We start from the raw sequence: 27,443 nt of genomic DNA, 5'->3' as shown, positions 1-27,443 counted from the left end.
AGCATGAATAGGGGAGCTTCCTAAGAGAAGGAGAACCTATGCAGAAGAGGAGCTAAATATTCCCTACTCAAATTTGATCTCCTTCCAGCTTGAAGACGTTGATATGCATAGAGGAAGACATTCTTTTTCTGCTACAGAATCGTAAATCAGTAGTGATAAAAGGAGTAACAACAATTGGCTATAGGTCCTTGCAGCAATAGATGCAAAGTTGTGGTTATAGATATGAAGATGTCCTTAATGTATATTTTGGCTTTCATGAGTGCATTTTTCCTTAGATGGTCAGAGATGCAGTATTTTAGTGAAGATTATACTTGGTAGCAACTATCCAAAGAATTTTTGGGTATTTTGTAAGTAGCATTATTTTGACTATGTGGCAAGGAGGAAATATTAGTTATTGGACATTGGGATGGTGGAGGTGGATAAAAGGGTGGTTAAAGTTTGGGTTTCATTGGGAGAGAAAGCTGAGAAGGAAAAATGTCACAGAAGGTTTTGGTTGCAACAAAATGTGATGAAAGCAACAAAAAATGATGCAAAAATTGCTGCAAAATTTGGAGTAGTTTTTGGTTTTTAATATGTGAAATTTGTGATGGGGAAATGATATATGCAAAAAAACAATTTTAGCTAGGTATCAATGACTTATAGAGTATAGTTGCTCCAAGCAAGTTGCTATTGTGGGAGCTGTAACATCTCTGTCACAATTTGTAGTCTGATTTGGCCACGGAAAGTGTAGCAATGTTCGGGTAGTATCTTTTTGTATAAAGGTTGGGACACTGTTCCTTTTTATTAAATTTATTCTTTGTTAAAAAAATAGACCTGAGAAGAAACTATCGATAAAAAAAAATGTGTCTGCATCATCCCTATAAACAAGCTTCTCTTTTTTAAAATGGCATCAGACCAACATCTAAACTAGGAGTTGCACTATAACAAAGACAAAAATCGAAAAACAGAGGTTGTTAAAATTGTTAGTTGTGAATCTAAAGATGAACACAAAATAAATTTGTAATTTTAAATTATTTAATACAATTATTGACACATGTCTAGGTTGTTGGAGATAAGAAGAGATGATAGTATATAAGTAGTTCATCTTATGAGGTGATTTTATAAAATTGAATTAAGTTTAAATTTATTTTTAATATTCAGAGTCATTTAAAATTTATACTAACGAGAGTTTCAGACCAATTCGTTATCAAGGAATATATATATATATATAATATAATAAATAACTTTGTATGTAATTATTTCTTTAAAAAGTTATATATATTTAAGATAAATTTTAATTAGTTATCTATTCCTATATTATAAACTAAAATATATAATTCGGAGAGTGAGGCTAGCTCTTCGTGTTCTCTCAATTACACACGACCAATATTTTTTTTTTCTATTTTCTTATTTTATATACATTTTTATATTGCTCCTACAAAAATTTTCTTTCAGAAATATTAAAATACCATTCTTTGATTTTATTTTTATTAGTATATTTGATCTCCTGTCTGTTCGTTCCTTTCTTCATATATATTTTTTATTTCTAAATGTTTTTAATTTTTATATTTAAAATTATAAATAACTAAAAATTATTTGTTTTATTTATAATATAGTTTATATCTTTTATTGGCAGTGAAAAATATCCTCGTTCTTTTGTGAAAATATAGTTGGGCCTAGCTTAGTGCGACAGTTATGAAGAGTGTTTTAGAGAGGGCTTCTTCTTCCTGCACCCCTACATTTTTTTCCTGCACTCCCACAATTTTCTAAATCCTAAAACTGACCTTAATCTTTTACTTGAAAAAGGACACCGTGGTTACCAGAAATAGGGATTTGGGAGTGTGCTACGGATTCATCAATCTGGAACTGAATTTTTTTTTTTCCGGATGAGGGGGTGTTTCAGAAGCAATTTTTGCATAAATTGTTGATTTCCGAATTGCTGAATCCAGAAGCCTAATTCTGTTACAGATTCGTGGATCTGGAATGCTTTTTTCTGAATTACGGATTTCAGAATCCAGAATGCATATTTCTGTTACAGATTAGTGGATCCGAAATGTTTAAATGTGAAGTGCATATTTTGAATTATGGATTGATGAATCCGAAATTTTACCGAAAGTGTCAATCCAAAATTTTTCCGGATTCCATAATCCATAATGCAAAAAATAAATACAGTTCAAGTGCATTTTAGGGTTTTTAAAAAATAATAGGGACAATTTAGTCTTTACATAACATTATGGGGGTGCAGGAAGAAAAATGTAGGGGTGCAGGATGAAACTGCCTTTAGAGAGATGGGTTCAGGTTGAGCCCACGTTGAGCCCAATAAGGCCCGAAAATTGCTTCAGGCAGCACAAAGTAACAGTACGAGAGATGAAGCTCTTCCAGCGTTGCGCGTGGGTTGTGTGCGTTCTGTTGTGGAGTTTGATTTTGCAGCAGAAAGTGTGAAATTGGAGAGAGAGAGAGAGAGAGAGAGAGAGAGAGAGAGAGAGAGAGAGAGATGGAAGGTGCAGAGGAAGGAATAGAGAGGGTGGTGGACTCGAAGGACATGCAGCAGCAGACCAAAGCTTTCGACAAGCTCACTGACCGCGTCGAGGATCGCCAACTCGATTCCTCTCGCGTTCAAGAGGTTCTGTTCACCCTTTCTCTCTCATCTTTTCTTGTAATCGCTTTCGAAATTGAAAACACGTTCAGAAGCGCGTTTATCAGCTTCTCAAAATCACGTCCTAAAACTGAAATCAAACAACCAAACGTTGCCATAAAATTTCACACAAGCGATTCGATTCGTGTTAAACTGAATTTTGCGGTATTGTCTAACGATATTGCAGGCCATGGCATCAATTGCTGCATCTGCTGAAGCTGACTGGCAAGCCATGCGTTTGAGGTAAAATCATTCCTAATTTTTTTTTCTGTCTTTTACATTTGATTAATGATTAATTAACTCTTAATCTGTATTTTTTCCCCTGGTTTTAGGGAGAAAGAATTAGCTGCTGTTAAGATAAATGCCGCCGATGTCGACATTATCGCTAATGAATTAGAGGTAACTTTTTCGGTATGTCGCTTTATAAATTTTCTAATTTTTTTTCAATCAATTGATGTATTTATATATAATTTGTTTTCAAAAGCTGGATAAAAAGGTGGCTGAAAGGACCTTGCGCGAGCATAAAGGTGATGCTGTTGCTGCAATCCGGCACTTGCTTCGCTAGAGTTGTGGGAATGGAAGTGCCAGAGTTTAGCGAAATCATACTTATCTGAACACAGACTTTATACAGAAATCATAGGATTCATGCGCCGAAACATGTGTTTAAATGTTTACAAATTTATTATATTCATAATCAAGTTCTGTCAGCACTTCAAAGCATGATAACTAACATAAAGGAGCTAACAATAGATTAGCTTAGTTGTCTTGCGTTGTGCTGCTCTTCTGTTTGGTGCGGATATTAGACGAGACTTTGAGCAAATATAAGCCGATAGAACCAATCAATTAATGTTTCACGAAGGCTAGGGAACCTAGTGGCATGGCTAGTGTTTTGCTTTGGCATAGATATTTCTAGCTTGAATTGGGAAAGTGGGGAGTGAGATTTGAACACAGGTTATCACCATAGGTAGCACCCGTTGGATCATGGAAATAGTTTGAAAAACAAAACTCACCATTCCAACAATGTTTTCTTGAGAAAACTTGGGGTACCCAAGGAAATTTAAGAGTTTTGGTACTATTATTGTTTTACTTTAAGTTTAATGATTTTCTATTTAATGAAGTTTTATCCCTCCTTCCCTCTCTTTTTTATGTTTTAAAATTCATTCTGTTACTGACTCAAGCAATACATGTATCAGAATTCTTAGATTTCTCCGGGTACCATGACAATTCTGTTCTTTCTCTCATGCATCAAATTGACCAATTGGAACTAAACGAATGGCTAAGATGACATACGATAGGATCTTGAGTTCTTGATCCTTGGATCATCTATGCATAGTTATTGGAGCGTGGAATAATTGGAGTCTTGTATCTCCATGTTTGTCACCAATATAGGCTCATTTGCATGTTCAACGTGAAGCTCCTTCATCTTCAGTTCAGTGCTTAATGATTTTTCAAGTACTGTGGTCAAATAGAAAACACTGTACTTAGCATGCTCTTGTAAGGTATTGTGTGCAAGTGGTTATGACTTATTTGCACTATTTTTACCACTTCCAAGTTGATAGAGGCTAGATTCTCGATGTCACTTGAAGTTGACATTGTCGTGAAGGAAGCATCCACTATGTTTTTGCCTACTTTTTTCCGTATTAAAGAAAGATTCCAATAAAACATATAGCTGCAATAGTTCTTCATGCTATGGAGTCTTTTTTTTTATCTTTACTTCTACGATGTCTTTAGAGCCATTACTTTGTTATCCTTTTTTTCTTGTTTGTTTGTCGGGGAATCCACTACTTTCTTTATCTGAAAATATAATGCCACTTCCCAAGTGATAAAAGTAACCTTAGTCCTGAAATAGGCTTTATAAATTCCCCACCATGAAGTTGTTTCAGAATTCTACAAGTTGCATGAGATGCTTCCCTCCATCCATGTCAAATAACTTACATCACATTTTTCACTAAACAGGAAATCGGTAGGAGGGAGGAAAAGGGCTATGTTTGACCCAACCTTTTTTCTTATTGTTTAAAAGTTGTTTTTAAAGTTTAAATTTGAAATGATTGTTGCCTAGTTGTTTTATCTGAAAAACTATTTGAAAGGTAACTTTTTTGTAACATCAATTAATTCAAAATGAAAGATTAAGGCGTGTAATTTAATTTTAAAATTTATTTTAATTAGTTTTCCCTTAAAAAATTCTTTCTCTTTTTTTTTCAGTTAAGATCGTTATTTTTTTTTTTCAGGAGTTTTTCTTTAAATGTATTTGGCGCAACTTTATTAAAGAAGAATGGAAAGATAAAGTTAGGTCAAAAACTACCTAAATACAAATTATCAAATCAATATTCTCTTGAAAAACTCATAATATCATGTAAAAATATATCATTGTATATGAGTAAGGTTTCCACAATATTATTAAAAACAGTTTGTTAGAAAAAAAGGGGCCCTTGATTTGAAATTATATATATATATATATATATATATATATATATATTCATTTTCTTTAGTTTGCAAAGCTGTGTATAAGAATTATTACAACAACAAAATCTTCACTAGGTCAGATCAATTTATAGATCAAATGATAGCATTAAAACATATTAAAGACCAAATATTCAAGGTTATTTTTTATAAGAGATTCTTTTTGAAAAATTCCTTTTTAGCATGCTTGGATAAATTTTTATAAAGAATTTGATAAATTATATATATATATATATATTCATTTTCTTTAGTTTGCAAAGCTGTGTATAAGAATTATTACAACAACAAAATCTTCACTAGGTCAGATCAATTTATAGATCAAATGATAGCATTAAAACATATTAAAGACCAAATATTCAAGGTTATTTTTTATAAGAGATTCTTTTTGAAAAATTCCTTTTTAGCATGCTTGGATAAATTTTTATAAAGAATTTGAAATATTTTCGACAAAATATATTGTTTGGATGGAGAATTTTAAAACAAATTTAAATTTTAAAAATTTATGAAAACAATAGAATTACCAAAAATTAGAAAAATAAACTTGTTTTATTTTCTCAATTAATATTAGCATTGATATATTTCATAGTCATATTTTTGTTGATAATTGCTAAAATTGTTTTTCAATCAGTGTCTTTGAAGATATTTTTTCACAACGTATGTCATATTTTTTTCAGTGTTAAATGGGAAAACTTTTGAACTTATTTTGAGTGAACTGTTTTCACTAATCTCAGAATCTCAGTTAGGAGATTTATTTAGTCAACGTGTACGAAAAAATAACTCCAATTAATATTAATTGAAATAAGAACGATTAATATCTGAAAATAATTTTGATTGATTCTAATAAAAAAAAATCCTTTAAGCGTTTTTTTTAAATTGTAAATTTTCTTACAAACTTGTGAATGTCTTAATAATCTTCATATCACCCTTTACCCATGTAATTTACTCTTCTCACTAATAGTTTCTACATAATATTAAAATTCATGTAATTTACTCTCCTTAGTAATAGTCTTGTTGGCTTTTTTATTGTACATGTTCAAATCATCTCTTATTTCGGGTTATCTTTTTCTCAACTGATACTACATCAAAGTCTTCTCCTTAATTTGTTAGGAGTTTGCAGCACAAATAAGGACTTAAAAGTTTGCAACGACAAGTTAAACAATGGATCCTATTCAAATGAAGGAATAACTTATGTAATAGAGTTAGGAATAGAAAACAAACTAGACGATTTTTTGGTTTTGAACTTAAGATGGCATAGACCATTTATGAACAGTAACCCAATTCACTCCATGAGGAACCTGATTATACGGAAGCCTCACGTGTGTATCGGGGCCACGGATAAAAGAGATTTTTTACTATTTTGGTGCAATTTCTTTTTGAAATGATGAGAAGAAGTTGAATTGAAAAATTTTACCACAAAAGGATAAGTTGAGTCTCATACTTCAAACAAGAGAAGTTGTCATATTTCAGCTGCACTGAAGTATAGACCAGAAAAGTGTCATGATTCAACGACTTTTGCGCAAATTCTCACTATGCACAACTTTGACTAGCAGATAGACATTCACAAAGTCGTGCAGTTAAAAGACGATTTTTGCTTCTTTTTTTTTCTATATAGAAGTGATATCACATGACGTCAATCCAATATAAAAATAACGTTATATCCAATAGGAAATCAGACTTTTACAGTTCGGTTAAGATTAACAAAAGGAACGGCCAATAGAATGCAGAAACAATTTGAAAATTACTGTCTATTCTAGAAATTATTATCTGTACTGGTTCGATTAGTTGAATTGATGACAGCCAATGAAATTGTGAATGGTTCATTTCAAAGGCTGTCTGATGTGCTAAACTGCACTTTTTGCTTCGAGTGGATAATGAAGGAGATCCAACATTAACTTAAAAACACTGACTTTGTGATTCTAATCTATCTAGTCAAATGATGTTCCCACTTCTTTTCGCCACCTTCTGTACAACTTTGAAATAGTGGCGGAAACAATTGCATAGAATAAGTACAACGCGGGTGGTAATCGATCCAATTGACAAGACTCTAAACATTCAAAACCACCAATATGAAACTTAAAAGATGGCACAAGAGAAAAAGAAGAGTGACCCAATCACTATCAAAAGTTTGGCAATTCCCACGTTTCTTTTATCAGTTTATCCCTCTTCTCCAAAATAACTTGGCAAATGTTGAAGGACTCAGATCAGCTATGCTACAAATTTCCAAGACCAGCTGTTTGTTTGTACTAACTCATCTACTCCAGCAGCTTCGGTAAAATATATGCAAAAAAATCATTAACCATCAGAAAAAATAGCTCCAAGGTTTTCTAGGACTCTTTTTGGGTACTTTCCTTGCTGGCGGATCGGGTTGCCTGGAACTGAATGGCATACTGTTTTTGCAGCTCTCTAAGCCTATCAAGTAGTTCCGGGAACGTTGGCCGGCTTGCTGGATCGCTGGTAGGAACAGACAAATTAGTAAGTTGGAAAAAAGTTTGATAAACTCCCCTACATGGCTTCAACATTAGTATGTAAAACTACCAAAAGAAGGCAGGAAATAATTGGAATCAAGGATTTACATAAAAAAAATTGAGTAGCAAACACAACAACCCAAGGTCAACTATGGAACCAAGAATTTCTTATTCACTACAGTCCGAAAATGTAATTGGGCTACATCAAGTAGGTAACCTAATATTGAATAAATAAAAGGGCAAACAATTCCAGTATGATGAAACAGCAAGAAAACAAGAAGATTGTTTAGGTAAGCTTGCCAACTATTGGAGCACAAGTAAAGCAACTTCTATATTCATTTGGGTGATAACTGGCATCCTTGGATATTAAAGACTATATTTGGAGGGTTGGGTTTGGTTTGGGGTACAAAAGTTTAACAGAGATTAGAATGCTCACGTGTGCCAGCAGCTCTCAATTATAGAAGCCCACCGTGGATCGATATTTTTTGGAATTTCTAGCCGTTGATTCATGAATCCTACAGCTCCAATCACCTGCAAGATCCCTAGAGGAACAGTTGTTCATATATGCACCAACAGTGATCCATATTCCATAGTTCATAAAAAAAATCTTCATATTGAACTGGGAAAACATTATGATATAATAATTTCCAGTCACCGTGGTCTTTAATGACGTAGAATGAGCGTAATTCAAAAACTAAATAAGCTGAAACTAAAGACACAATATAAACACCCAACGTGCATCCTTTATGGAATAATAGTTCACTCTCCAGTTTGAAGCCCCGGAATAACAAATAACTTAAAAAACGATAAAGCCAATCTCTGCAATGGATTTCGGTTCAATAAGCTTTACTAATTTTAAACTTCGCAAGTATATATTTCGAAGGTTCATGTACGCATGAAAGCAATACCTGCATTGAGTTGAGATTATCCCAAGGTATCTTTTCAGTTGCAATTTCCCATAATATCACTCCAAAGCTATAAACGTCAGATCTGATGTTCCCAAGAAGCAGCAAAAACAGATATTCATAAGTCTGAAATTTGTTTAGAAACATCAGTAGAGAGAAAGAGTAATTGAGAGCATAGATAGGACATACTTCTCATCGGAGGGTTCATTACGAAGAACTTCGGGTGCCATCCATTGAGGCTACAAAACAAAAAAATGCTAGAATCAGTAAGATGTTTTTGAGACTCTGTAGCATTGAAGAATATGAAGTGGACAATTGCAAAAATATAAGAAATATTATGTCCCACTAAAAAAAAGGAGCGTACCGTGCCCCTTCCAGTCTTAGTTGTGAGATATGTTTCATGCTTAACTCGTGAAAGACCAAAATCACCAACCTGTTCAGTTAAAACGTCATCAAGATATTGTGTAGCTTAGTGTTAGAACCTTTACGCAATCAAGGACAATTTCAAACCAACATTATAGGATAACTAGAAAAGTGAAAAGTGGCAGACCTTCACAGTCCAGTTCTTATCAACTAGAAGATTTGAAGACTTCAAATCTCTGTGGATGATAGGTGGGTTAGAATGATGAAGATAATTTACGCCCCGTGCCTGTAGAAAGAATATGCTGTAAGCTTACAACAAGCTTCAAACAATGAGAGATGCTTTCTAAGATACTAAAGGAATTTATATTTCTAATAGCAAAGTCAAAATTACGTTATGCTCCAGGAACAAAACCCGAAATAAATTAATACCGAAAAGGGAAAAAAGTGAATGATCCATTGTTATACTAAATAAATAGCATCATAACAATGATCTTATTTAGAAGGAAAATGGATAAACACCATAAGATCTATAATTCTATTACTAAATACTTACAATATCCAAGGCCATATGAACTCTCCGTCTCCAGTCAAGTTTAGAAGTGTTTCTGTGTAACAAGCGGCACAAGCTTCCACTGAAGTCATAAAATACAAATGTACACAGCAATGATTAACCCAGCTAAGTACTCTCTGATACCTAGCATAGTAGACTACAATCATATGCTCTTGATACAAATGGGCAAAAAGCAGAAGTTCAGTACAAACCGCGGGAGAAACTCTGTCACGATGCAGAGACGTTGAGGTGAAGTCACGGCCCCCATAAAGAGAAGAATATTTGGGTGTCGAAGTCTTTTCATGACAGACACCTTCATACAACAAAAATATCATCAAATCAATGCAAGACAAGAAATTGTAGGGGGATGCCAAGCACTCGGGAGGTTTAGACGAGAAAAGTGATTAATACGGTAAAATAATCAAGTGGAAGAACAAGACACAGTTCCATATTAGCTAAATTCTAGATCAAATTCCCAGCGATTATGATAGCTACGGCACTCAATAACTAATAGTTTCTGCACCGATCCAAAAATTTTCCGATTATTTTAAACATATTATAGGAAATTGTCAATCTTGAACATATAATGCAAAATCTAGGATGTAAGCGTCCATCCATATTACCATAGTAAATTGGATTATAAAGTCGGATTATTAAAGGAATATAACATATATGGGTCATATCAAATCAATATAAGCAAATATTTAAGGAAGATGTGGCTAATAACAAGATGCTGACTAACCAAACAGTATTGTACTTGAAGGACAACTAATGAAGAGAGAAAAAGGCATCCAGTCACAAAAGGGAAACCACATCACAAAAGCTAGCTGTTGTAGGTGGAGAGCCCAAAGCCTTATAAATCCCGCACTCTAGAAACCCTTGTGTTCATACGGGCTGGATGTACACACTAGCCTAAGTGAATGCTGCAATGGCAGAGTCACCACCCGCTGCTTGTTTGTAACTGATAGACACAGTCTTGAAAAGCTCTAATACCAATTGATAAAGAATCATGGAAGAGCTAGATCACAAAAGCTAACCATTTTAGTTGGAGCCAAAGGCTGTATAAATCTCACATTAGAATTCCGTTCTTTCAGTATAAGTCTCATACTTTACAATTGGATTTAAAATTTCTAACTTGGGACAATCTCTCCCCTCCGAAACCCTTTTATTATCGAAGAGGAGATTAAGATAACGAGGCTGAATTTTACTCAACCAGTCATGCTATAAAAATGATACGTTAACTTTTACGCTAAATGTGTGGATTTACACTGTATTTGGCTAATTGTATCCACTCCACAATGCAAAACAAAACAGAAAAACAATGTAGGCCATCATTCGCCTAAGCAATGTACTATAAACACTGATCTCTTTCGCAAGCTTAGCAAAGTCACAATAATGCCTGTTGATCCTTCATAAAACAACCTAAAGTAATTAAGAAACCTAACACATGGTTAACAAATGAATCAAGTTCACATATTAGAGACCTATGATGCCCAACGTGAATGTGGATTTGTGTGTCTCATAAAATCAATAAATGGTATAAAAAAAAGTGAAAGCAACAAGTATGACATTTCCCTCCCAATTGTGCAATAATTGAGCAAACATCAAAGTAAGGAAGACTATTATGTTTTAGTCGATTTTTCTCACCTAATTACATTAGCAACAATGGTTGTTTTCTACACCTTTGTCACTTCCTTACTAATAAGCAAATTAGGCTATAGGAAAGCATACCTCTTGTCTGAAGGACAGTATCAATTCATCTGAATATTCTTGCTTTGAGAAAACTTTAACGGCAACATCCTGCCAAAACCCAGATATAAGTTGACATCAGAATTTCACTCAGAAGAAAAGTAGGTTGTCTGTCTATAAAAGACGCATTCTAACGTTGTCTGGCTTAGAGTTGCCGTCCACATTTCACAGGACAACCAGCAATTCTGTGTTGCCTTAACTCAAGAATGTTGAATTAGCACCATAAAGAACATTGGTATACTAAATGCTATTAATTTCCAGTTGCAACAATATATAAACTTACACCCCAAAAAAGGTAAGGTAAAGAATGCAACAAAGAAATCTAAGTTGGAGTAAAATTCTTGGAAAAATCATCTATAATGCATGAAATCAAAATAATTGCAGCAAGGAAAAGAACATACTGATCCATACCACAGAGCATGATAAACAGTTCCACAAGAACCTGCAATTTGGAAAAGGAAACAGTTATGTGAATAGCATAAAAGGCATAAACTTGATATTTGGGTTTGCAAGCACAGGTATAATAAATTATGAGAGCTCTAGAAAGAAACGAACAACATTTCAAATATAAAATATTTTTTGTTCTTAAAGCATAGACGTCAAAGGATTATGTCCTCAAGTTTGCCCCTTTAGTTAAGAATGTCTCACCTTGCCCAATTTGTTCTCCAATTGTCAGGTCCTCCCACAAAATTTCATAATCCAAGCAATCAGTGTCCACATCCACTTTATTATTGACAGCACAACTGCCAGCACTCCCACAGCTGCTGGCACTGCTTGTGCTGTTAACATTAAAGGAGGACCAGGATCCTGAAACCTCATTGTTATTAGGGCGATTACTTTCACCTCCCTGGCTTTCTTGCTTCAAGCCAGAAGAAAGAATCTTCTGATTAACTGATTCACTTTCTCGATCATTCTGTCTCCAGGGCCCAGTAGCACGAACTTTGCTTCCCTCTGATCCATCTGAACCTTCTCGGTCCTTTGTTCTCCATGGCCATGATAATGTTTTCCTTTGAATCCAGGCTTCAGCCTTAGCAGGTATGCTCTTGTGAATAGATTTTCCTTCACTCTCGTCACCAGACTCTCTCGAAGATTTTCCCTGGGATTTTTCTTCGCCATGAGAAAACACACCAAAATGGAACGGTGGCACATCACCTCTGGGGGTGCTAGCTCCACTGGAATTAGCATCCTCTCTCTGGTCCGAAAGAACAGATTCCAACAAACTATGCTCAGAATTATGACTTTCACCGCTCCCACCTTCACGATCCACATTATTTTCTCCCGTCCAGATCCTTGACCTTACTTTGTTACTCACCTTTGATGCCTGTTTAATGATTAAAGATGTCAAGAGTCAAGATATACCACGGTATACTAAAATTACAGAAGCGAGAAAGTTATGTCACAAACCAAATTTGAAATTTTTGACGCAATAGCAACTTGAAGTGGCTGCTGAGTGTCAATGCCAAGTTTATTCGTAATGCTACTTCTAGATCGAGTTCCACCCGAGTCCAAATCCGACTCAGTGTTCCTTACACCAGACATCGGAACTTTCATTTCAAGAAAGGGCCGTGAATCACAAGAGACACAAATTATCCCAACTAAGCTTCCATCATCATCATAGAAAGGTGTATTAGTCGCTACAGCTAAGAACTTCTCCCCCATCTTATTCTTGACCGGAAATTGCCCCGTCCAATTCTCTCCCACCATCACACGGTTCACTGTATCATTGGCCAAGCCCAAATCCCGAGGGTCTACAAGCAGCTCAATCCCATCCCGCCCTAAAGCTTCCTCTGCTGTATAACCATACAGATTTTCCGCACTACGGTTCCTGTAAAATTTTCCCCAACCACATTTTTTTTTCTCAAAACAAAGCTTTTAATACAGGTTCCTTGAATTCCCGCAATCAGCACCATACAACATCACATGCTCAACAGTAAACGATATATCAAAGCTCAAACACAGTCAGCACATCCATTTTCCAGTAATGAACTAATCATAAGTTTTGAAAAACTTTCCCATAAATATTTATTGCAAGACACTTCTCTCCACAAGCATTTGTAGTAAGAAGCTTTTCCCTAAGTATTCACAGAAAAGGAAAATCATCCGACTTTCTCTTATGCACTAAAATTAACTCATGCATCATCTCATTTTGAAAAAGTTAAATGAGAAAGTTGCTATAAAAGTCAATATATTCATATATTCCACATCTTCATTAACTATCACCGTTACGGAATAGAAAAATTACACAGAATTTAATAGTAAAACAAATAAAAAAAAGCGATGCGCATTGAGACAAATGACTCACCAGTATATTATGCGACAGTTAAGATCCAATATATGAACAGACTGTCCCATTGACTGCAAAATATTAAGATACTGTCGTTCCGTAAAGTTCACGGCGGAAGGACCACGGCGCGGAGTAGCACCTTCTCCTCCTCCTCCTCCTCCTCCGCCGCCGCCGCCGCCGCCGTGAATTTGAGGATCCCCGCCGCCGCGGCTCTCTCTCTGCAGAGGCGAGGATTGTTTAAAGGAACACGAACCTCTCTTCCACGCAGCCGCCGGTGCATCGGTCCGCCTCCTCGGGGGAGCGCCCAACCTGGAACGCTGCGGAGAGACGGAGTGCGACCTCTGGCGATGTCCGTGTCTCACATCGGAGAGTTTGAGCTTTGACATTTCTTGCTTCAAGTGCGCGTGTCCTTCTTCTAACTGTTGGATCTTCTTCACGAGTTCATCCGTTGGTGGAGTTCCCATTGCAACAGCAATCACAATCACAATCACAATCACAATCCCAATCACAAAAACACGCTATACGCTATTGCTATCGTCCTCTTCAGATATCTGTATCTATCCACTAACAACAAGCAACCGCAACAACAACAACAACATTCATCTTCCTTCTCTCTAGAAGCTACCAACACATATAGCTCACAAATAAATTGATTAGACACACAGATTGCAATAAATTTTCAATTGAAGTTCAAAGTCTTATCTCTCAACAGAGTCAATAAAACATCAAAACAAAACAACAACCTAATCCTCTCTCTATCACTATTATCTCTACCTATATTCTTCACTCTTACTTTTTTTCTTTTCCTTTTTTTCTTCTCCTTTGCCTTTGCTTACTCTTACTTCAACTCTTTTTCTTTCCACTCTCTATCTCATCGTTAATATCTGAATCCAGCTATTTGAACCAAAACAAAAGTTATTCATTATTATTACATCATAAAAGTAGACCAAAGAAACCCCACTCGCGATCACGCGCGTGGAACTTACAGTCCGTTCTCCTTTCCAGTTCTTAGTGTTGGATGGACCAATCCACGACGCACGTGTGTCAACTCTCTCCTCTGGGTGTGCTTTATGTTCTTAACGTACTCTGTCTTTTTGGTTTAAAAACTTTTGAGTCGCTTCATTCGTATTGGTTCATTCTCACACCAACGCTTTTTTTTTTATTCCGTGGAGCATGCTATTTTTTCTCTTCAGGAGGACTCCACTTGTTTTAATATGGTTCAGACACATTTTTTACCTGTTTTTTCCTTGTTTGCAAAATTTGTGATTACTCATCATAAAGTGAAATAAAATAAAACCTCAAAATGTGCAAGCAACAAGATATTTTTCTTTATACATTTTGGGTATGTTCATTGGACTGACACATTATAATTGAATCTGTTACCCATTGTCTATTATAATAATAATAATAATAATAATAGGCATATTTGATATATTTTTAACATATTAAATATAATTTAATAAATGTAAGTATAGTTACACCCATGGAATGCACATTTAAGATAAGATAAAAAAATTTAAAAGAAAATATTATTCTTTTCTTGGTCAAAACACACAATTTTTATATCATTTATTTGTTTATTTATTTTCAGTTGTGTTAGTAAAATAAGAGAGTAGAAATATTTTGAGATATTAAACAAATAGAGCCGCCATTGAAGTAGTAAGTAATATCAGAAGGACTGGCGTGTCCAAAAGGAAATCACGGCTTTGTTGTCTTAAACTGTCTAAATCAAATACATTCTGTATTTACTTTTCAAACTAGAAAACTAACTTTTTTTTTTTTTTTCAAATGGAATGGTTTTACTGTAACTTTTGTTAGAGTGGGTATAAATTTTGTTTCTTATTATTGAATTTTATCCTTGTATATCACTTTATAGTTTTTTTATTCTCATACAACTTGCATTACAACAACAAAAATTTATCCACTTCTTTGTTTTATTTTAGCCTTTGGAGAGAATTTTTAGATTTTTTTTATCTTTCAAGAACCTCAAATTAATACTTTTCTAAGGTTAGTATGTGACACCCTAGTAGATGGTTAAATAATCATTTTAAATGTTGCACAAAAATAAAAGTTAAGAATTAAGAATATTAATTTGATGAATGTAAGTTAAGAATTAAGAATTATAAATATAAAGAATAGTATGACATTTTATTTAAATTTGTAATAGTAAAAAATATTATTTTACATTGGTTTCTTCAACTTCAATGAGTGCACGCACACAATTTCAGAGGGCATGAAAAGATTGAAAGATGGGAAGAATCAGGACATCCTATCGCCGTTTAGGAATAGATATTCCTCAAGAGGGAAAGTACATGAATTATTATTACAAATTTTGCAAGTGTAAATTGTAATACAATAATAATAAATGTATGAAAAAAAAGACGAAAAAGTGAAAATATCATTTGACCAAACAGAAATAGAAATATAAAAAAAAATAGACGCAGAGAGGAAAAAGTAATTAGTATATATAAAGTTAGAGTTACATTTCAGGCAGGGTTTGAAAGTTTACTTTGGTGTGAAATAGAGAATAGAAAAATTTATGTCATTCAAATAAATTACTAAGAATGAAATGTACTAGTTAAAATCATTCTGACCTGTGACAGTTTCTTAAATTTGAAATTCAATGCCCAAGCTTTTGAAATCCTGTTTATTTATTTTCTTCAACTACATTTGTTGAACCAAACAAATGATGAAGAACTTGAAAATAATTGGGACATCTTTTCATGGTCTACTTAGAGTTGTTATTAGCATAAATAAATCAATCATATACAAGTTTATGATGATCAGAGTTTTTGCCAAAATAGCAGAGTAATGCAAGAATGTGCGCGGACTCGGTGACCATCTTCATCAAGAGGAAGAAGAATAATTTTAAGTTATTTCTTAAAGAAATTTCTGATACAACTTACAAACAGCTAGATACCAATAAGCCCCGTACACTGGTCTAACAACTAAAACAAATCTCCAGCGTGATGCGTGATTTCCCGAAAGACAGCTGATTTGAAAAGCATAGCAAAGTTCCCTCATTTTGTGTACAGAACATCTTCCCATGGGTGACGATAGAGTGGTTGTTTCAATCTCTTTTGGTCAAAGGTATGCCTGAAAAGGTTAATTAATGAAAAATGAATTAGTTGTAAGTGTGTACACCCAAAAATGATATCTGTTATTTACTTAAAAAAAAACGCTCTTCCTGATAAATAAAGACAATCAAAATGAAACTCACCCGATCAGACCAATGGAGCGTGCCAAAACAAAAAGCCCATTCAGATAGCCAATCCCCACAATTTCGTCAACCTCTTGTTTAGTGAACATTCCGCTACCAGCTAGAAGATCCAAGAAAAGTGACCCAATTGCACCATCTACGTTTAGAACTAGGTTATTTGCCTTGGTGAGGGTGTAATTTTCAACTTCAACAGCATACTCCATGTATTTCACAGACGGAAAATGTGTGCGTGCAAACTTTTGTAGCAGCTCGACTCTCTTATCCTTGTTATCCCTATTCTTGATTCTAATTTACAGAAGAAAACCAAGATATACATTTAGATTTTCAAAGAAACAAAAACAAATAGTAAATGAACACACAAGTATCCACACTACCTGTGCCCTATTCCAGGAACACGGATGCCCTTCTTCTTCATACTTTCAACAAATTCATAAGGTGTAAGACTCTGTAACAAGAAAATGCGTAGTATCGCATGTTAAAACTATAGTTGGATAGCTAGCTTCACAGGAAAAGCCTATTAATCATACCCTGTCATAAGCATCCTTGAAATAGCGAGCAGCATCATCAATGGCACCCCCAAATCGAGGACCAATTGTAAGCAAGCCTGTTTCATAATGTTAGGAATCAAGAATGCCAAATGAAAAATATTAGAGACCATTAATGGAAATATTAGTGCACAGACACGGTTACTCAGATAACAAGCATACTTCAGCATTAGAAAGACTAGAGGCCAGTATTTACCCGATACAAGACAGGAGACAAGATCTTTCCCAGCCCTTGCTGTTACTATAGAATTGTGAGCACCAGAGACACAAGGACCATGGTCGGCACACAGCATGATACATATCTGATAATCACCAATTTAATGCATCAGAAAAATATAAGCTAGAAGATGATCTCAATATTTTACTATACCTATATGAAAAGAGAACAGTACAACGATAGTTTTAAAAAAGAGCATGAGCATAGACAGTTTTACATTCTTAAGATAGACATGCATAAAAAGAAAGGGAAAACAAGATTTAAGGAAAGCTCTGCAAACTGGAGTATGAATAGTATACCTCAATAAATTGAGTACAGTAACGGGGAAGGCTACGTTTGAACCACAAAAGAGAGATAACATCCCCCACACCATAACCATTTTCAATAATGGTAGACATTGGTACCCCAGCATAGCAGGGTTCCTCACCTTCGGAAAATAATGGAAGAGAAGTTTGATTTAGCTACCAAATGTGTCTTGGGACACCTCATTTCCATGTTACAACTAACAAACTTGATGGATCCCAACATACCTCTGTCATCAGAGATGGTGGAAATAATATGAGTTGGAGAACGTACTTTTCCACTCTTAATTGCAATGTTTAGGTCTTCGGGGATTGGTGGAGGAGTAAACTCTTTAATGGGTGTGATATTCCCTTCTTCAACCTAGCAAAAGAAAAAAAAAATCACGATACTCAAGCTAATCTCGAAAACTTAACGAGACTTCTTTAAAACATTGCTCCTTATGGGAGATGGAGACAACGTAAAAATATCAGTTAGAGATGAAAAATTCAAGATAAACTAACCAATTTATCAAATGTTTCCTTTATTGCAACTTCAAAAGCTTCATATGAAGTGGGAACAACAGCTCCAGCTTCTTTTAGTGCCTGATTCTTTGCTTGAGCAGACTCCATCTCACCGCCACTTTTTGCTCCCTGATTTATAAATTTGCCAATGAACATCAGGAATTCGCCTCCCTTATTATAAATGTAACTGAGAATTAGTCAAAAAATAATGAGCCAGTGACATACAGCATGACCAAATTGTACTTCAGATTTGAAGAGTCGTGCACAGGTTCCGCTAACCCAGGCAACAACTGGTTTTGTCACTTTCCCCTGTTTTAGGGCTTCCACCAGAGAATACTCATCTCGCCCACCAAGTTCCCCAAGTACTACTATCATTTTAACCTGAGGTTTGATGTAAATACAGACTGATCATTCACAAGAAAATTATAGGCTCCAAATTCTTCACAGTTCTTTATGAGTTGCAGATATTCTGTACAGTAATCAAGATGAAAAAGAAATTTCACCTGTGGTATGTTGCTAAACCGCAAAACATGGTCAGAGAGTGTGGAACCTGGGAAAACATCTCCGCCAATGGCAATGCCTGTATCAAGACGGAACATTAAAATATAATTCAAAACTATCGTTAAAGAAATACAGCAGCAACATACACCCTGGCAGTACCTTCATAAATTCCATCAGTCACACGGGCAATACTGTTGTATAACTCATTGGACATCCCACCCTGCAATTCAGTAGTTTTTTCTTCTCTCAAAACCATTGGTGTATACATAATAAGATAATATCAAAAGAAATAAAGCTCAAATTCCAAATTTCTTAGCTGTTTGGTAATCCAACATCGGATAACCGTAATTTCACTATCAAAATGTAAGCACATCATCTTAGCTATACTAGCGGGCGCCCCTACTTACCAACAGAAAGGGGGTGAGCGAATGCTGCCTAGTAACGTTACAGAATCCTATCACACAGGTTTACTACTACCAATTTTCACTGTTAAACAGAACTGCACTTCGATATTAAATTGATACATCACTCCACAACCATAATTTCCACTATGAAATCTACAAGACCGAGTGCTCACCAATATATTAATAGAAAAGTATCTCTCCTTCTTTCAAAGTAGTACTATATAAAAATACGATATCCTTAAGAAGAGAAAGGTTAGATGGAACAACACTACGACATAAACTGAAAAATGAATAACTACATACAGATTTAGAAACAAATCCAACAGATCCAGGCCGGTAGAGCTTGCACTGAATTATGTTGTCAATTGTTCCAGCAGTGTCACCTATCTTAAAACCACCAGCTTGAATTCCTCCGACAGTGGCTGGACCAATAACAACCTAGCACAACATCATCTCTAAAATTAGTATTTCCAGCCTATTCTATTTACCTATGAAGTTTGTTTATTTAATTTGAATTTCCATTTCTTCTCTCACCTTATTGTTTGCCCGAGCATACGCTATCAATTGTTTAGTGTCTGACTCAGGCACACCTTCAGCAATAATAGCAATAACTCTAATTGTCGGCTGCTTTAAAGCAGTCATGGATGATGCAGCCGCACTGCAAGTATATCAAACTATTTCGTGATACCATGCAATACAATACTCCTGGACTAAAAAAGAATAGCCATGATCATAGCAATACCAACCTTCTAAACGATGCAAAATTGATGAACACATCAGCAGTAGGGTGTGCAGCACAAGCAGCTTCAATACTGAAAAATAAGTCAACATAAACTTAGACAAACAAGAATTTCCTTTCATTACAGGTCACTTGGTATTCCAGTCCAGCGGCATGTGCAAGTGGTAAAGAGACCACAAAAATGAAGGGAGAAAAAAAACTCTTGACTATGTTTGGTTCACCAAGTCCAAATTTATAGCAAAAAAGAGACAATTTGTGCATCACGACACACATACTCAGCATGAACTGGGATGGCAATTTCCTCCTGACCAAAAAAGAGCTTTTGAAATCCCTCGGAACCAGGATTAATTATTCCAGCAACTGATGGTGTTTCTCTACCTGCGAATAAAAAAATTGGATCTTCCATTAATAAAAAAATACATTAATGTAGCCCTACAATTTGCTACTCAGTCTCGAATTGTAATAAGGATTTAAAATAATAAAAATTGATGATGCACACCACAAAGAAAGTCAAAGTCAAGCATCCGCTGGATGGGAAGTTGCTTGTAGTTGTAAAACAGAGCTTGTGTAGTACGCGAGAATAGTTGTCCAGTGGCCATGACGAAGAAGCAGATAGATCTGTTAACATATACTAATGCATTACTTTCTACATTGCAGTATAAACTAGATACGGTATAAAGCAATAATTGAAACCATAGTAAAAGACATCTAAAATTCTCTCAAAATCACCTATAGATATCGAAATCTCTCTCCAGGATTCAGTATCAATCAACTATTTCAATTTTAAGCAGCAAGACAGTTAAATTCTTAAAGATAAATCATTAAAAAAATAACCACAACACTCTAATGACTTATTGACACTCTAGCCTAACAGTTATATTACATAACAGCTCTAGGATCACGGGACATATTAACAAACCATAAGCAGATCAACCAGATTCATAATGCGCAAAAATCCACGTGTCATGCATGTCATGAAGTCATCATCAAACGCACGCAAGGAAAAGGAATAGAGCAAACAAACCAAAATGTGAAACCTCTGAAACTTGAAAAGCAAGAAAAGAAACCACTCAGCGTAGGCATTTACGAAGAAAAACAACACGCGTTCCAGACTCTAATATAACCTCAGAAAAGGCAATGCAAAAGTACATCATTAAGTTCCTAACTTAAAGAAAGAAAGGAAACAAATTAACGAAGAAGCGAATTTGTCAAAGGAGTGAGTAAATGAGACCGAAACCTAACCGAGTCTTAAACCACCACCAAACAGCTACCCTGACAAGATGGACGTGACGTTAGGCATTAAGTTCGATTCAAACAAAATTATAAAATCTAACGATGATCCAACGTAATTACTGCAACTCGCCAGATCCGAAATTCCGATTATAATTACACAAATTCTTTTGAAAGAACAAGATGATATCGTGAATGTGCATGATGTGAGTTTTGAAATTGGGGAAAGAAAAAACGAGAGAAATGAAATTGAAGCAGATTAGAGAGCAGCGAAGAGAGAAATGTGATAAGATTGGTGAAGTGAAAATGGAAGGAAATGGTGAAAGGTGATCTGAGATTGAAAGAGAGAGTGTACCTGAACGGAGTGAGTTGCTATAATTTAGGATGATTGCAATAGAGAAGTTAACTTTTATATATAACCAAATGAAATGAAATGACAAAATGAATGAGAGTGGTCACGTGAGAAGGGTAGTTAGCATAGCTCGTGAGTCACCATTATTATGAGTGGTTAAAACCTCATCCACATATATACATTCTCATTGACCAACTTCCATAACTCTCTCTCTCTGTGTTTTGCGAAACAGAAGGTGGGGTGAGCACTGGCAGTACCACTGGCCTAGTTGGTCTTTGGAGAAGGAAGCAGTGACTGGTTGTGTTGTGTTATGTTATATGTGTGCGTGGTGAATCACACCCCAAGTTTTGTTTTATTTTTTATTAAATAATGACACATTGAAACCTTATCTAAGTATACAATTCTCTTTCTTTGTCTAAAATTTTAATTTTTTTTTATATGATAAAAATATTCTTTTTATATCATTAATTACAGATGATAGTGGAACAAGTGTCAGTATATATTGTTCTTTATATTTAAGGCTTTAACCAAAAAATGCACATTGGAGTGGCCCACCCTTTTATATTACAAAGTTATCACATCACTTTCGACTTTGATATTAATTTTAGCCCACAACACGTAAATACTATTAATATAATGATAAATATTTTTACTAAACGACTCTTACTTTCTCTATAAATATATTATATTTGGTTCACTCATTCATTATTTATTAAGTTTATGAAAGAGAAATTATGAACAAAATAATAGATTTATTATGAGAATATTAATTATTTATAAATATTAAAACTATAGATAATTTAAAACAAAAAATAAAACAGGTATGGATTTTTAAGAACTAAAGTTTAATATAAATAAATTTTAAATGAATCAAATATATATATATATATATATATATATATTTCTTTGTTTTATTAGAAATTTTAATTTTCTAAATCTTTTTACTCTTTTTACTTTAGAGTATCAAGATAATCTTATTTATATTGTACTTACATCTTTAAAGAGGTAGTAAAACAAAGACTAAAGTTAAACCAATAAATCTTTACTCTATTTTCCTTTTTCTTCTTCTTTTCGAGTTATAAATGAAGAAAAATGTTTTCAGTGTAGGAATTGATATTTTGGGTTATCATGGTAGACACGGTAACCCTAGATAAAGAGAGTTAATTGTATTCTATTCAAAATTTATATTCTCTATACGTGGAAATAACTTGTATATATGATTAATTATAACATTTTGGAGTATTTTGTATAATATAAAAGTGTTGAAAACGAAAATATCATAATCTTTTTAAGGTAAGTTGTGGTTACATACATTATTTATTATTAAAACACTAAGATAAACACGTTTAAATAATGAAATATATAACTCAAGTGATAGCTTTAAACTTGAAAAAAAAAATAGAGATTAAGACAGTTTTATTTTATATATCATAAATGATATTAGGTTGTTTAAATTATATTTTTTTATATTAAAGTAAGATCACTTAAAATTATACATAACTAATAAAAAATAAAGATGCAAATGTAATATATATATATATATGTATGCAGAAAATACTTTTTATGTCGGGTTTAGAATTGTCGACATAGAAAATCTGTGTTTTTTTATGATGGTTGTACACCTGTCATGAAAAATTCAATTTTTATGTCAGATTTAAAGAAATTATCATAGAAAATTCACTTTCTATGACTCATTTGTCTTTAACCATTATAGAAACTAACACATTATATGATGATTAAAATTACACCCGTCATAGAAAATATTACTTTTTATTACATCTAATTTTTTAACCATCATAAAATGTGTTATTTTTTATAACAGATAATGTTTTAACCGTCATATAATGTATTATTTTCTATAATGGTTAAAGGCAAATCAAATATATTTTATGACAGATTCAACAATAATTGTCATAAAAAGTGTACTTCTTTTTAAAATATTTTGTGATATATTCATTTTTCTACTTACATAATGTACGTTGCATAATAAACACATTTCTCAAGTAGATATTTTCAAAATAAAAAATTAACGATTTAGCACATAAAAATTATAAATTTGACTAAAAGTTTAATATGTTAAAGTTTATACAAAAATGTTAACTAGTTATAACATTATCATTTACAGTAAATACTTAAAAGTTAATATATTGACGTTCATACAAAATTGTTAACTAGTTCTAACATGATCATTTACACTAAATACTTAAAAGAAATGATGTCCATTTCTCTTAAACCTCTTGTAACACTTCCAACTTCAATGGAGATGGATCACTGAATATCTACATAATCAATTGAAAATGAAATTAACATTTAACACATTTAACATATTTGGGTTAATTGTATATTACATCCATCCACAAGTCCTTAATGTTAACGAATATGATTTTATGCATATGCCTCATCACATAATACTCGCACTCATAACTTCTCGTTGATGTGAGCACTACAAGTTAAATATAAATATTATAATATAATAATTTATACATTGCAATTTAATACTAGTAAGACAAATGGTTTACATTTTGTGCAATATATTGTAGCTTCTTTCTGATAACATGTGGAAGTCCTTGCAACCTTAAATGAGCTTCCACAACTCTATAAGTAGTTACATACATTAAAGTTTTATTAATTTATAAATCATATAACATAGGAAACAAAATAGTAGAAAACTTGCACGTCTAGTATATTTCTAATTGTTAAACTATTAATTTTCTTGTACAATGATCACAAGATAACAACAAGAGATTGTCGAGGAATAATTACTATCAATTGTGATGCAAACCAAGCCCACAAGGAGATGACCAAGGATGCTAAAGCACACAAAGAAAAGTCATCTCAAAGTAGAGACCTCACCAGAGGGAGCATTGGACAAAGACAAGAGCACCTAAAGTTCTTTCTGCTAGTCTTCTTAATGTCTAGAAAAATGTTGTAAACAAGTTGGGCTCCCTTGAGGGGTCCAAATAGTAAAGTAAGCAAGAATAGGTCTATATAGCAATAATAGGAGGTGAAGACATAAGAATGGGCCTATGAGATGTCCATTAGGGTAGGAAGGAAACCCTACCTTCTAGAACATGTGGAATGGTGCGACATTGACAAATGTCAACACCTAGCCGCACCATATTTTGTGTCTTCCTATTATACCCTCTTTTCTTCTCTTCCAAGGCTCCTAAATCTATAAATAGGGAGACCTACCTCATGTATTCACAAGTTGAAATTAGAGTAAAGAAATTATGCACAATTTTTGTGTGATTTGTGAGTGAGTGAATCTCCTCCTAAAATTGGTCTTATCTTGTGAGAAAGGAGCTCTCAAGTGGCGGCCTCCATACACTCATCTTAGTTATTCCATCACATCAAGTGGCGTGTCTCATCCTAGCTCCACATTCATAAGTTCTTCTTTCATCATCTTTTCCATTAATCCATTCCTACTATGTTTGTGTCAATTCGGTTTTCATATTCTTGTTCTTAGTGTTGCTTCCTTGTTTTTACAATTCGGTCCATTCAATTGTGTTGCTCTTGCTTATTCAATTTTTGCACCATATTTGTCATCATCATCACCATTAATTGTGTTTTCTCTTTGCCTTATGGAAATGAACATTCACATCTACTTAACCACTTGGTTAAGTTAATGTCCAGTGAGAATTTTCCTTAGGTTATCACCTATTATTGTCTTAAAATCCAAATCTAAGTAAAGTGTCACCATACAAATGAACAATCATAAAATCAACTCACATCAAATTGACGGTGACCCCTACAATGGAAACATATTTCTTCTTGTATCATGATATCCCACATTGTGGACATTGATGTAACTTGTCAAATTCTTTTTTGTATAACATACAATCATTAGGACATACATGAATTTTTTTATACTTCATACCCATTGGACACAATATATTCTTTGCATCATAATTATGTGTTGGCAACGTATTACCTTCAGGAAGCATGTCACTCATCAACTTAAGAAATTGTGTGAAACTTTTGTTAGTTCATACATTTCTTGCCTTCACTTTAAACAATTTCAATACTGCTAACAATTGAGTGAACTTAGTGCATCGTGGATATAAAGGTTTTTTTGCATTACTGTATAAATTCTCGTATCACATGTGCATGTTGGAAGACATCATGTCCTACATCACGAATCAATTCCTCTAGTTGATCATCTATCTCTAAATTTGTGTAACTTTTTAGGAAACCATCACGAAAAAATGCTCTCAAACAACTTCAGTTGGTAGTTTTCGCTCATTCAAAACAATTCACACAAGGACAATAGAATCTCCCATTATTATTCAAAACATTCACCTTTACAAATACAATAAATTGTTGTCCATTTTCATATCATGTGTTGTATGTTTATAATTGATCCAACTCCGATCATTTGTTATGTTATGTGACGTAACAGAACATGTAAATATATATTTATAAATTTACTAATACAAATATGAAACTTAAGTGCTTATTTTAACTTTATGGATACTAGTGTATTTACGGATCGGGTTGGATAGTCTTTGGGTATATCATTTTGCATGCATTGTTGCTAAATTTTAAATAACATGAAAACTATAAATGCAATAAAATCAATATTAATACCAAATAAATATTTTGCATACCTTGATAGTGTAGGTTGAAAGTTCGAAGACAACAACATTTGAGGAGATTCAAAAGAAAAATTGGTGCATTCAAGGAATAAAAAATAAAAACACAAAAAAAAAATAAGAATATAAATATATTTTGTTATAAACCTATAAAAAGTTTGGATAAGTCATACAAATTTAAAAGCAACACTAGTCAACATTTAAATTCCAACCAAAATATATAATACAATCAATCTCATGCCATGGTGTAGAAAAAAAAAAAAAAAATATATATATATTTATATTTTCGGTGAGATGCGTAAATAACATACATCTTTTATGAATGAGACAATTATGTTACTCATTTAATGTAAAATAAATAGTTTAATCTTCTTAATTTAATGCATTTAAAATTAATTACATTTATCTTCTATATAAACTACTGTAACTTTTTCTCTTAAATTATATAATTTAAATTCTTGAATCTCATAAGTCTTAAGTCTTGAAATATATGATTCACTCTTTATCTTATTGGATTTTCACTACTACAAGATCTTAAGTAATATCTTTTTTAACAAGAAACTTAAATACATTTTATTCTAAAATTTTCCATCTTCAGTGGAAGAAACAATTAAAGAATATTTTTACTTGAAAACTAAAACAAACAAAAAACACTCTAAAACATAAATTAAACATATTACTTAGAACTAAATTCAAATAAGGACAACCAGCTTTTCATTTTAGATCCATTCTTATCATTGCCATCAATGTCATACTTTTTACACAAAAAAAGTTTATCAAAAAGATTTTTTTTTTCTCTTGGTGTCATTAACTTGTTAAACACTACAAAATATTTTTTATTTTATTTTGACCACATAACTTAAAGTATCAAGTACACATTGTTAGAAAAGATGGCTTTAAGCTAGAGGGGGGTGAATTGTTTAAAGGGGTTTTCGCAAACTTTTCAAAGCTAGAATGAATTTATTTTAGAAACCAATTGATTCAGCAATTCAGTTAGCCAAAACAGCAAGCAAAAACTGTAATACTAGAAAAAACAATCGGTTGTTTCTTCGAAACAATCGGTTGTTTATATCAGCAAACAACAAACACACTAAAATTAAAGAGTTAGGGATAGAGAGATTGTACACAATTGTTTATACTGGTTCACTCCAAACCAGAGCTACATCCAGTCTTCTCAGAAACCCTGAGGATATCCACTAAGCAACCACACCTTGATCACTTACACAACAACCAAGAGAATGACCTTGAAAACCTCAAGAAACACACTCTCCTTGGTCAACACTAAGATTGCTGATCTTGAACACCTCAAGAACACACAGCCAATCTCAGCAAAACACACAAACGAATTGTTCAGCAGTTTACAAAGATTACACTTGTTACAGATGAATATCTGAAATCAATACAAGTAGAATCCTATTCCAGCACCTTTGATCAATCTCTCAACTCTTAA

General features: G+C 33.5%; 3 protein-coding genes across 9 annotated transcripts; 1 reads left to right on the top strand and 2 right to left on the bottom strand.

The window, feature by feature from the left end:
* The first annotated feature begins 2,336 nt into the window (after positions 1-2,336).
* Positions 2,337-3,331, top strand: LOC137807016 (uncharacterized). The gene is made up of 4 exons (XM_068607434.1): positions 2,337-2,602; positions 2,802-2,857; positions 2,947-3,013; positions 3,099-3,331. Exons 1-4 carry the CDS (start codon positions 2,474-2,476, stop codon positions 3,177-3,179), a joined length of 333 nt encoding a protein of 110 aa, XP_068463535.1. The 5' UTR covers positions 2,337-2,473; the 3' UTR covers positions 3,180-3,331.
* A 3,631-nt stretch (positions 3,332-6,962) lies between these two features.
* On the bottom strand, positions 6,963-14,431 carry LOC137807015 (serine/threonine-protein kinase STY8-like). Of its 2 annotated transcripts, none has more exons than XR_011080459.1 (13): positions 13,409-14,276; positions 12,511-12,931; positions 11,755-12,427; positions 11,508-11,548; positions 11,089-11,157; positions 9,570-9,670; positions 9,361-9,439; positions 8,995-9,093; positions 8,809-8,877; positions 8,634-8,683; positions 8,448-8,529; positions 7,976-8,081; positions 6,963-7,525 (listed from the first exon to the last, which is right to left on the bottom strand). XR_011080459.1 is itself a non-coding variant. In XM_068607433.1 (13 exons), exons 1-13 carry the CDS (start codon positions 13,852-13,854, stop codon positions 7,399-7,401), a joined length of 2,352 nt encoding a protein of 783 aa, XP_068463534.1. In that variant the 5' UTR covers positions 13,855-14,431; the 3' UTR covers positions 6,963-7,398. The 2 variants fall into 2 exon arrangements, 1 of the variants encoding a protein (XP_068463534.1); XM_068607433.1 differs by having other exon boundaries at positions 7,976-8,070; positions 13,409-14,431.
* Positions 14,432-16,233: 1,802 nt separating this feature from the next.
* LOC137807014 (ATP-citrate synthase beta chain protein 1-like) lies at positions 16,234-21,745 on the bottom strand. 6 transcript variants are annotated; one of them, XM_068607431.1, is made up of 20 exons: positions 21,405-21,650; positions 21,062-21,091; positions 20,844-20,933; positions 20,549-20,591; positions 20,319-20,437; positions 20,095-20,197; positions 19,827-19,892; positions 19,615-19,738; positions 19,384-19,518; positions 18,836-18,896; positions 18,679-18,755; positions 18,401-18,556; positions 18,176-18,304; positions 17,903-18,035; positions 17,672-17,799; positions 17,352-17,457; positions 17,138-17,214; positions 16,985-17,055; positions 16,611-16,895; positions 16,234-16,486 (listed from the first exon to the last, which is right to left on the bottom strand). In XM_068607431.1, exons 5-20 carry the CDS (start codon positions 20,416-20,418, stop codon positions 16,411-16,413), a joined length of 1,827 nt encoding a protein of 608 aa, XP_068463532.1. In that variant the 5' UTR covers positions 20,419-20,437; positions 20,549-20,591; positions 20,844-20,933; positions 21,062-21,091; positions 21,405-21,650; the 3' UTR covers positions 16,234-16,410. The 6 variants fall into 6 exon arrangements, with proteins under 6 accessions (XP_068463532.1, XP_068463530.1, XP_068463529.1 ...); XM_068607429.1 differs by lacking the exon at positions 20,549-20,591 and having other exon boundaries at positions 21,405-21,678; XM_068607428.1 differs by lacking the exons at positions 20,549-20,591; positions 20,844-20,933 and having other exon boundaries at positions 21,405-21,685.
* Between the last annotated feature and the right edge of the window lie 5,698 nt (positions 21,746-27,443).

Source organism: Phaseolus vulgaris, chromosome 3 (genome assembly GCF_000499845.2).
Source record: "Phaseolus vulgaris cultivar G19833 chromosome 3, P. vulgaris v2.0, whole genome shotgun sequence".
NCBI classification, from domain to species: Eukaryota; Viridiplantae; Streptophyta; class Magnoliopsida; order Fabales; family Fabaceae; genus Phaseolus; species Phaseolus vulgaris.
Note: the sequence above shows the minus strand (reverse complement) of the source record. Positions and strands in the feature narration are given on the sequence as shown.